Here is an 11107-nt window from a genome sequence, read left to right as displayed (position 1 = left end):
TGGCCAGGACACTTATTTGCAGCATTCTTCAAACTTTTCTTCGGCATGACGAGGATGTTCACACTTCGATGTCTAGCTTGGCTATGATTCCAATTGTCCATCGGCAGCGTCTATTTAGAATAGTCGAGTTTGAGCGTTTTAACACGTTCAGAAGAAACGCTTCAAATTTCCAAACCCCAGCGTCAAAAATCAAAGGCGAGTGACAGCAATTTAAATCGTTCATTGTAAACAATGAAAATAGCTGAGTGGTACCGTTTAAAAGTCGTTGAGTGTAAAAAAAATCCAATTGTTGAGCGCAAGTGTCTACTTTCAATAGTGGGGTTTGAGCGATTTAGCACGTTCAATAGAAACGCTTCAAATTTCCAAACCCCAGCGTCAAAAAACAAAGGCGAGTGACAGCAATTTAAATCGTTCATTGTAAACAATGAAACTTGCTGAGTGGTACCGTTTAAAAGTCGTTGAGTGTAAAAAAATCCAATTGTTGAGCGCAAGCGTCTACTTTCAATAGTGGAGTTGCAGCCATTTAAATCGTTGAGTTTATCATTTAAATCGTTAAATCGTTAAACGCAAGGACGATCCATCATAACCCACACCCTCCCCCTCACACTCACCTACTACTGCCAACATGAACAAACTACTACTAATACTAATACTGATACTGTTAGTTACTGCTGACATGGACATCGACTCAAAAAGGACTCGAAAACACTGTTGGGTTCCCCTTTTATGAGCAGCATTTTTATATACCAATTCCCAAAACCGCTGGGAACACGTCTTTATATGGAAGTTGTAAGCTAGAAACACGTTAATTTTTTTTTTTGTCGACCGGAAGACGTCATTGGAATACGTCTACATACGTCGATGTGTGTTGGGACTACGTAAAGAATTGGTTCAAAGCACGTCAAACATAAGTTAGAAATAAGTTTCGCATAAAAAAGACATTACCGCGACGTGTTTCGACTTATGAGTAGCTTATAAGTAGCGTTTGTGGACGTGTGTAAGCGTCCACATATCGTGTGTAAAACTTATCCCCATCGCATGCGGAACGTGTGTCATACGCCAAGTACGTCGTAAAATTTTGAACATGTTTAAAATTTCTTGACGTACTCTACGTACTACGACGTATGATAGCGTACTTTAGCGTTGTACTCACGTATACCAAACTTACTCATACCGTATTTGACGTGCCCCAACGTTTTAGACACATTTTTCTTAGGTCGGCATACGCTGGCAAGATCGCCAAGGTGTGACCGCGATGTTGACACTTCCATTTCTACGGCAGTTATGATTCGAATCGTTGTGCGTCAGCCTTTTAATAGGCTACGTCACGACATCGTCGGCGATGCGTGCAACGCGCTATGCCTAAGTTAGACTATCGTTGGGCATCGGTTGTGTAGGCCGACAACAGGTTCAGCATTCGTTGGTACAAGTTATCTATAACACAACGAAACGTTCTGTGTCCGTTACCAATGCGTTATACATAAGACCAAGTCGCTATGAATACGTCCGAATCTTAAAAAAAAAAAACATCAAAAGTTCAACGTAAGCCAGCGTTTAAGATACATTTTAATACGTTGCCATCGCTGGCTAAAACGTCAAGGTGTGACCGGGCCTTTATGTTTCTGAGTATGATCTACACTTCCGATGAGCCACAATTTTGTCTGAATCTTGATATTCCCAACCGCCGAGAGCACGAGTGGTACATTTTATTGGTCAAGATGGCGTAATATTTTATCCAAGTACTGCAAAACTGGAGGTTTTTGGAAGTGACAAGAACGTGATTTGTGTTCCACAGTGCTCAAGTATATAATTTAATTGAAATGAAAATAAAAGGGGGTTTAAAGGCTGCGGAGAGAAAATAATAATAATAATAATTGGAAGTTTACCACCATTGATGCACTGTATTTTACACATTAAATTAGTTATTCATGCCTGTTTCGTGTCCTTTCTGAAGTCCCGAAAAACAACAACTTTCCTGTTTGGAATGATTTTCAATTTTGTTCGACTGCAAAACAAACAAAAAAATTACCTCCCCACTCTTTGCACTTGCATGCTCAGGATGAGGTTTCATACAATTTGCCAAATTCAGAGCCAAAAGACTGCCAAGCTACAGGTTTGTGTTCTGATATAACATTCAACTGAAATTAACTGGTTCTTGAATCATAGACTGATGTCTGGAGAGTGTATACAGACCAAGAACCAATACGACTTTAGAAATGATGTATGAATGCCAACGAGGCCTTTTGGATGTGCGCAGTTTGTGCATTTGCAGCGACTCCAATCGGTCTTGCTTGGCAGGCACTTTTAACCTGTCGTTGCGAGCATGAAATCCTCTTTTCAACATCATTTTCAGCATTTAGATGGAAGAGTGACGAGTTCAAAATGGGTTCACAGAAATAGGAAATACGAGAAATATCCCATGGATGAGAGGTGTTGAGTTCATACTACAAGTGAGTGGTAGCAGTGGATATCCTTACTAAAATTCATAACCGGTGTTTGTTTGTTTATTTGTGGGTTTGTTTGTTGGGCTACTCCTCCAGTTGTGGCCCAATTATATCCAGACTCGCCAGAAGATTATCATAACCCAAATTAATGTAAAGGGGTTATTTTATCTTTGCCGGTGGTCTTGCGGGGTTGTAAATTCTCGATGTAAATGTGTATCGTGTTGCACCACCTCTAAGTGGGGGAGGGTATTACAAGTTCCCATCATTTACAGTACAGTATTCCTGTCCCTACATTTTCCAGTATGTACAGTGAGGTGTTTTGAATTATAAGCAGTAGGTATGTTTTGCTTCATGCACATAACCCAGGTTATTAATTTTCCTAAACAGAGCTGTCACTTGTCCATGCACCACCCAAATAAAGGTACATGTCAGAACAACGTGTTGCATGCTTGGAACAAGATCACCTGAAAGGTGGGTGCTCTGATAGTAAAACACACACACATTCATTATAATTTATCATGGCCCTAGAACGAAATGAAAAAAAATACACATTTATAACAGCACTCAAAGCCCATAAATCTCCCAGTTCCAGCCCATCAACTCCCCCCCCCCACCACCACCACATGATTAATAGTAAATACCGTTTCCAACTCACCCTGCACATCAACAAACCACACATATGACCTTCCCATCAGTGTTAAAAAAGCACCCAAATCAGATATGGCATCTCCCTCTGGGAAGTTTGTCTAAATGGTGATAATGACGGTATGGTCTTTCCAATAGCAGACCACTAAATAAATCACATGAGGTAATCCCGCAAGGTTCAGTCGACTTGCTGTCAATGATGGTCAAAGGTTTGGATAAAACGCTCTCATCTACGAACCATCAGGCTTTGCACACCTACAGTTCTGGTCCTTGGGAGATTGCAGTACGGAGAGCTGCAAGCCATCAGCTTTTTGAGCGAGTTCAGAAAGTTCTTCAACAGAATAAAAGGGTGTGCAGAAGTCCACCCTTTTCTCGCCAGTATGTTTCCAAGTATTTTCCTGCTTATTTGAGAATCTTTGTGAGCCATTTTGGGTAACAATGCTTATCTGGCACGCACAATATACATTTGGCTGCCCCGATGACCCCCATTGCTCGAGATTTCTGCGCATGCACACCGAGCATTCTGGGGTGGGTTACATCATTTTGAAAGTCACGTATTGCTTCACCCCATTTTTTGCTTCGCACAGGGGGTAGCAAATAACTGCAAAATGGTGAAATATCCATCCCTAAACATTAGCCATTTTTGAAATACCTTTCATCAAATTATTGTTCCAATTAGCTTCACAACAATGTTCTCAAACATTTTTGTATCGGTGACCACCTTTCACAAGCAAATCCTCTGAGTGCAACCTCCTTGTAGATTAAAACATTTTAATAATATGAATGCAAAACTTATAACCATTTATCTTTCACCCTTTGAATTGAGCTTTCACTCAGTTATCATTGATAATGTCGATAAACCAACGCTTCTTGTGTGTCAATATTCTAAATGGGTAACTACTCAGCCGTCACACCAGAAGGATTCTTCCTAACGAATAAAGTGCTTTTGGTAGTGCTGGAAAGTAGTGTGCAATGGTGTTGAACAGTCAGGGCACTCATGTTTTTCTAAACGGCACTCAGATGTTCGCTGATAGCTGACCTGAACACCATCAAAGCAGGTGTGGGGAGGAATGGGGAGGCAGGAGAGGATGCATAGGGTGGACAAGGTGGATACAGACAAACTCCAAAGAGGAAAAACTGGACATTTGGGAGGGGGTGGGGATTTGGGTTAACGAAAGTATAAAAGATCATGGTTTTTGATCGAGAACGATCTGACATGGTGGTGAAGAGCTGTTTTGAAGACCTAGAGGGGAGAATGAGATTGAAGGGAATGTGGAAGATGGTTCCACAGGTGGGGGGGGGAGAGGGACAAATAAGTGGAGGTGAGCAGTGATTCGGGAATCAAGTCGGTTCACCAGAAGGGGTTGATGGTGGACTGTATATGCCATGTAGAAATCTGGGAGGGGTAGGGGGAGAGAACAGATAGAGCAGAGGATGCTAGACCAGAAAGGAGGACATAGAAGGCAGAGAGGCCACCACCTCTCTGCGATGGCGAAGTGATAAGTCCACAGACTCAGCTTCTTTCCAGGCTGTTCCAATAATCTTAAAGGCCTTGGTTTCCATGGCATCAAGCTGAGCAAGATGTGAGGCATGGGAGTCAGCCCAGAGGGGAGAGCAGTGAACCATTTGCCAAACTCCGACCAGCCGACTCCGACGAATGAACCATTTGAGCATCCTGCGTTGGAGTGGCAACCTGTCCAGGATTGTGCCCTCGAGCCAAGGAAAAACTCAGCAGCCCTATGCGTCTGAAGATTAGAGAGGAGTGATTCTTCTTCTTCTTCCCCGAAGTGACAAGTTTCAGGCGATTCAGGCGATCAAAGATACTGACTCAGTATATCAAAGCAAGAAGTAATTTCTCACCACAAAACTTCTCGTTACAAGAAAAATTCTGCCAGCTCTTCATGAAATGTTAAAATGTACTTCGAACTCGTCCTTCGAGAGCCACCAGATTTTCTGATTTAAAAGTAGAATCTCATCCTCATATTCACCATCCAATCCATTGCAGAGCTCTCAAAGGAATGACTATTCAGAGCATGCACCTTAAAGTTCACTGCTTGTTTGAAGACATTAATCACAACATGAAAGCACACCGGCAATGCTCTTGATGATGGATCACACATTGAATGACATGCACTCTATCTTCTGCTGAACGCCAGATTGTGTTCTACCATTCCACAAGCACTGTGGTTACATATACGTCCAGGTATTTTTTTTTCTTCCACTCAATACCTTTTCTTGAAAGAAAAGAATTACCTTATTAAAAATGTTGTATTTTTTTAGTGGTTGATTGAAGCAGATTAGGAATTCATCCTGAACATCCATGTCATCAACCTTAGGCCAAAAAAAAAAAATGTTGCATTGGCGTAACGGGTCACTGAAAAATAGGGTAGGTCGGTCGGGATCTTTTTTTTTTTTTTCCTAATAAATCCCAAAATTTTTGGATAATAAATCCAAAAATTTAATAAATCCTAATAAATCCCTCCCAAAATCTCCCCCGGCTCGAGTACTACCGTTTTTGTCGGCGGGTTCTGTCCGAAACACTTCCGGGTTTTTGCGATCGCGATCGCAATCAACAAGATACTTGAAATCGATAGCAAAAAAACAAAAAAAAAAAAAAGCGTAGGGTCGGCGGAATTTTTAGGGTCGGGCGGGTTACGCCAATGCAACATTTTTTTTTTTTTTGGCCTTAGGCATGAATACTACCAAAAGCACACAGTTAGCATCATCAGATTTTCAACTGACAATACCAAACACAGAATGCTTAATTTTTACAAGTCATAGTATTGCCGTGTCCAGTGGGTCTTGTCCCTACCTGGATAGATGGCCAAACAGTTCTCTTGGAGACTTACAGCCAAGATTCGCGGAGATTATGGCATGCACGCGTGCGGGAAAGAACAGCTACAAGGACGGAGCAGATGTATTGCACAGCACAAGGGGGTTTATCTTGAACCCACAAGAAATGTAGGTACACCAGCAAATTAAATAAATAATGATTTGATAAACAGAAAATCAACAGTTATAATAAACAGAAAATTAACAGTTAAATGGAAATAAATCAAGACGCGAAGTAACCTAAATCTAATTTTGAGGCGCCTCTACACAGACTTAAATGCAGACAAGGGGACAGAATAAGACAAAGAAAAATCCCTCCTTTATTTCGGTACTTCGCTTTGGGTCCAGAAGTGAGTTTCGGGAGCTTGAAGGTCACCAAACCGTTTCGTCACTGTGCGGGAAAATGCGCCCAAGATGGCAAGCAGCCGCTCTCTTGGCAGGCAAACGTACGGGAGGTAACTCGGGCGGAGATACTCAACACCAAGGCTTAAAGACTGCCATGCAGCTTCTTGCGTCGATCGTCCTCACCGACGCCGCTGCTTTGCAGAATGGCGCCGTCTCGATGATTCGCATCTTGCTCCGTCACACGGATAAATTCACAGCACGACATGAGAATTGTTGCTGTATTTTGTCGTGTCCAGATGTAGTCAGCCAGCGAGACCCCCCTTCACTTGATCGTGTGCTCCCACAACTTTGTACTCCTCATTCCCCTTTCAAAACACTGATTTTACCTCAATCCTCCCATCTCCACGAAACCTTCTGCCTCACTCACTTCTGTCTCATCTCTCTGGTCATGCTCCAATCACTGATGCCATCCCAAACTAGGTCCGCTCGCCACAAAATAGCACGACCTTTTTTTTCTCTCCTCCTGCAACGAGCGGCTTCCCTGTTCTCTTCCAGAGACCCGCTCTTCTTCCTCTTACAAGCGTCATGCCCATTAATCATCCACTCCAAGGGTGTGGTTCACCAGCCGTCACCCATGAAGGTGGGCTTTCTGCCTGCTTGGACATGCAGCTTAGCTGCTGCTACTTTAAGGAGGTGAACCCCCTTTATCACCGGTCTTGAAATGCAAAAAACACAAGAAAAGGTCACAGGGGGCAATTACATACTGGGGGAAATTGGCCTTAATCCCCAACGAATTAATACAGCACTGCCCCCCCCCACCCCCGTGCGATGAGAAGTAACACTTAAGCTCACAATTTACATCGAGATGTCTCCTACACGTCCACAGACCAAGGAACTCGATACAATCCTAACTTTACAATGAAATTCCTTTATCTTCCCCACAAACATAACAGTATCATTTGACAAAGAGGATATTAAACTTTTTTGTTGTTCGCAATGCCATTTCTAAGCAGAACTTCCATAATATATTTTCATGATGGCAGGATGAGCTCCTCACTGAGAGTACATGCCTTCTTAGGATGAGCGATTCATAAGGATCCAATGTAAGAGGCTTCCACAGTTTAGGATATTTACTGATGAAAACTTACATTCAAATCAAGGAGGGATTTATTTATCACTTCATGAAAATTGAAAAATAAAACATTATTTATATTCTCAGGGGGTTTGGAAGTTTCACTGTGCAAATGTTTGTTCTTTTTACGACTAAAGCATTCCACTGACGTGACTGGTTTCCATTCATTTTTCAGCTATGCAAGAATGGTATGTAGTTGATGAAGAAAGTGCATTTTAACATGATAGCAAAGGCACAGTAGAACTAAGGAAAGCTTTGGCAAAGCAGTTATTCCTGCAATGGTAATTTACCAAATAACTCAAAGCTCAAAAGATAGGCTATGTATTTCTTTGCAATGCAAGTTAAACAACAGAAAATACATCAAAATGTCTGTGTAACACTTGTGCTGGAATAACATCATTGATAAGAGCAAGAATACATACCAATACAGACTGGCAATGTGGACCACGTGCCATCAGCCTGGCACTCCATAAAAGATTCCTTTTCAAACATGTAATTTTCATGGCACTCGTACTTCACCTTTTCTCTGTACCCATACGTCGGTTTGAATCTGCTGTATAGATTACCATGTTCAATGTCAACAAATGGACACGAAACCACTGAGGAAAAAAAGGAGGGCACAACAAACACATAAACATGTATTCAATCGAGTTTTGAAATTGAATATCAACAAAAGAACTATAAGCAAACAAAAACATTAAAATATATTGTTGTGGTTGACGAAATTCGCAAACCACCATTCAGGTCCCTTAGGTGAGATACCTCTGTAAGTATATGTGTAGTTAGGCCCAAACCCGTTGTTTAGAGGGAATAAATGTCATTCATTCGGGATGCGACCCCTCTAGATAGCCGTTTTTCTTTTACTATCTTTATTTTGGACCAGCCGCCATTACTACCATTACTACCACCACCAACCACGTCTCAACAGCCATCACACAACAACCACCAGCTGCAACGCCGCTTCACGACAACAACAACGCCAACAGCCACGACCCTTGCCGTCACATCTCGCTCTCGCAACCATCGCATCACCGTCATTCCCGCGCCACTTGTGGGCACCGATACTGGACTCGTGCAGGGCGCGCACCGAGCAGCGGGTGCAGAAACACCAGCCTTTCCGAAGAAATCGGATCAAAAACGACTCACGCCCACTTCTGTTCCGTCCTATCAGCGAGCATGGGGCGATTTGGCCCCACCTCCAGGTGCGTCAGAGTAATATCGCTATATGCATATTCATGGATCAAAAACCATTCACGCCCACTTTTCCTCTGTCCAATGGGGAGCCAGCCAGAGGTAAAGGGTCGAAGGTGAAGGAGCGAGGCCACGGGGGCTATAAAGGGCCGCGTTCGCTCGCCAAGAAGGCAGTTAAGTGGAGTTGGGAAGAAGAGGAGTTGAGTTGGGAAGAGCCAGTCAAGAGAAGAGTCGGAGAAAGCAGTTGGACGGAGCTGTGGAGAGTGGGAGAGTTGGAGAGGTGGCGGCGGCGAAGGCAGTCGAGGGGCGCTCGTGTCAGAGTCGGGGAGCTGCGGAGAGGAGAGGCCGGTAACGTGACCGAGGTCGCGGTGGAGACGCTCGTCGCGGGATCCGAGCCAGCGAGATATCCTCCTTCCCCCGAGCATCAACAACCCCCTCCTGTTTCCCCCCGCGCTGAGATAGTGCGAGAAGGGGGCCCCGTTCCCACCCCATTCCAGACACTGTCCGCGAGGCCCGCGGAGTCGGGGCGCCACCGCCATTTTGCGGCTCATCACCAGACGGGTAGACTCGACGCGGTCTCGGCCCCAGGCCCGTCTGCCCCCCCCCCCTCATCGTGGAGGGTGGTCCCTTTTTCTTTTGCTTTGAGTATATGTGTTGTCGGCGCCGTCTGTGAAGTAAAACTGTATAAGTGTTGCCGTGTGCTCGGTAGTCGGTTAGCTCTGCATTGTGTGTTGCTTTTACATTTGCTTTTTGTGCATTATTGTGTGTTTCTTCTTCTTTTGTTACATTTGCTTTTGGTGTATAATTGTATATGTGTGCTATCCGTGTGCCATCGCGAAATAAATGTGAATTATGTTGAACTGTTTTCCCGTTTCGCTTCGTCTTTTCTCTCATTGAATCTCCATCTTACTTCACGTAAAGGGTTGGTAGTGGGCTAAATACGCCCAATAATTAATCGAACCGTCGAGGCCGACGATAACACCGCTCGGTTATCCCGATAGTACGGAACGGGTCGCTTAAAGTGGCCCGTGTCCGAAGTCGACCTGCGGCGAGGTGCGATCGCCCGGTCTACCCTCCGTGTGGGTACTTAGGTAGGTCGAATTTGGCGAGCAACCCTATCCCACGCGGGGGGCCGATTGGCACGATCGTGGTGAGGCCGAAAGGCCCACCCGTGACTAGTTCCCGGCGTTAGTCCGAGAGGGTCACGACGGGATTGTCCGTCCGGTGGGTGACGTGCCGCGATTCGAGTTACGTGGCCGTTCGCACGCCGGCGGGCGCGAATCCGCAACAATATATATATATATTTATGGAGAACAATGCCTGGATCAAGTGGAATGCAATTGTTCCTGTTGCTGCTTGTCCTTTTGAGGTTAATATATTTAACTACCAACTCTTGAAACATTTGCTCACAGACCGACAACCACACATTCCACTTGGATGCAAAAAATGTCATTTGTCAATTCCCACCTTTGCACTCGGGAGCATTGCCATCCCACTCTCCCGTGAATGTGCACACCAGATTCTTGCGACCAATCAATGTAAAGGATTTGTCGCACGAATAACGAATGGATGTGCTGAAGTCATACCGAGTGCGCCTCTCAAAAGAACCATTGGGAGTTTGAGGAGGTTCTGGGCATTGCACAACTGGAGTAAAAATAAATAAATAACAAAAGAAAACATACTTGTTAAAAATTGTCAATCTCAAAGCAAAATATCAAAGGCCAAAAAGGGGATCAAATTCTATTTCTAGGAGATACAGCCTCAAAGTCCATTCCTAACTTAGTCACTTTCCCCAAGTGACCCATCCAAACAAAATGTACTGCCACCCAAAATGATAAGCTTAAAATAAAATAAAAACACGACTTAAACTTAGCACATACACATAAAAATGTTCGATCCACCATCTGTTCAGTAGTTTATGCTGAAAAACCTCTGAATGAACACAGAAAAATGCAAATAATCAGAGGCCTAAAACATACGTGCAGTCCCCTACCCCCAATATGATTGGCATATCTAAAGCAATCATAGTCAGTAGAAAGATACGATAAGCAACAATGAGCAAAGCACGTAAAATACGCATTCAATAACGGGTATCGATGGCCATGTATAGAATGGTGATGGAAATGCACAGGAGGCTTGTGGCATGTCTGACATCATTAATAGCAAAGGTCATCTTCTTCTTCATTCGTATGCAGCACAAGGCTGTGGGGTGGCATCATTGGCTGAGGGCACGGCTGTGCCGCTGATGAGATTCCCACTGCTGGTTTGGGTAGGAATTTGGAATTTGTTCATAATGTCGGTGATAGCTCGTCTACTCTCTGCAAAGGACACCATTGGATCTTTAACATCCACCAATGAATGCTGGCAGACAGACGGGATTCCCGTTTAACGTCCATCCGAGGGACGGCACACACATTGATGAATCACTGCCTGTAAAACACCGGAATGACAGTTTATAGCTGGGTCGGGATTCAAACCCAGGCAACACCGCTTGGAGGTGAGTATGCGTACCGCTACG

At 44.0% G+C, this 11107-nt stretch overlaps 1 protein-coding gene across 7 annotated transcripts in view; it reads right to left on the bottom strand.

Moving 5' to 3' along the window:
• LOC147019757 (C4b-binding protein alpha chain-like) overlaps positions 1–11107 on the bottom strand; it is a 73037-nt gene that overhangs the window by 46730 nt on the left and 15200 nt on the right. For all 7 annotated transcript variants that reach the window (XM_085894439.1, XM_085894437.1, XM_085894432.1 and 4 more), the window contains 2 exons: positions 10057–10233; positions 7821–7997 (listed from right to left, as the gene is read on the bottom strand). In XM_085894439.1, the coding sequence (XP_085750565.1) occupies positions 7821–7997; positions 10057–10233 (354 nt within the window). The remainder of the gene's footprint in view (positions 1–7820; positions 7998–10056; positions 10234–11107) is intronic.

The sequence above is a fragment of the Eptatretus burgeri genome, chromosome 9, assembly GCF_056783735.1.
Source record: "Eptatretus burgeri isolate ZD-2024b chromosome 9, Ebu_testis_v1, whole genome shotgun sequence".
In the NCBI taxonomy this organism is placed as follows: Eukaryota; Metazoa; Chordata; class Myxini; order Myxiniformes; family Myxinidae; genus Eptatretus; species Eptatretus burgeri.
Note: the sequence above shows the minus strand (reverse complement) of the source record. Positions and strands in the feature narration are given on the sequence as shown.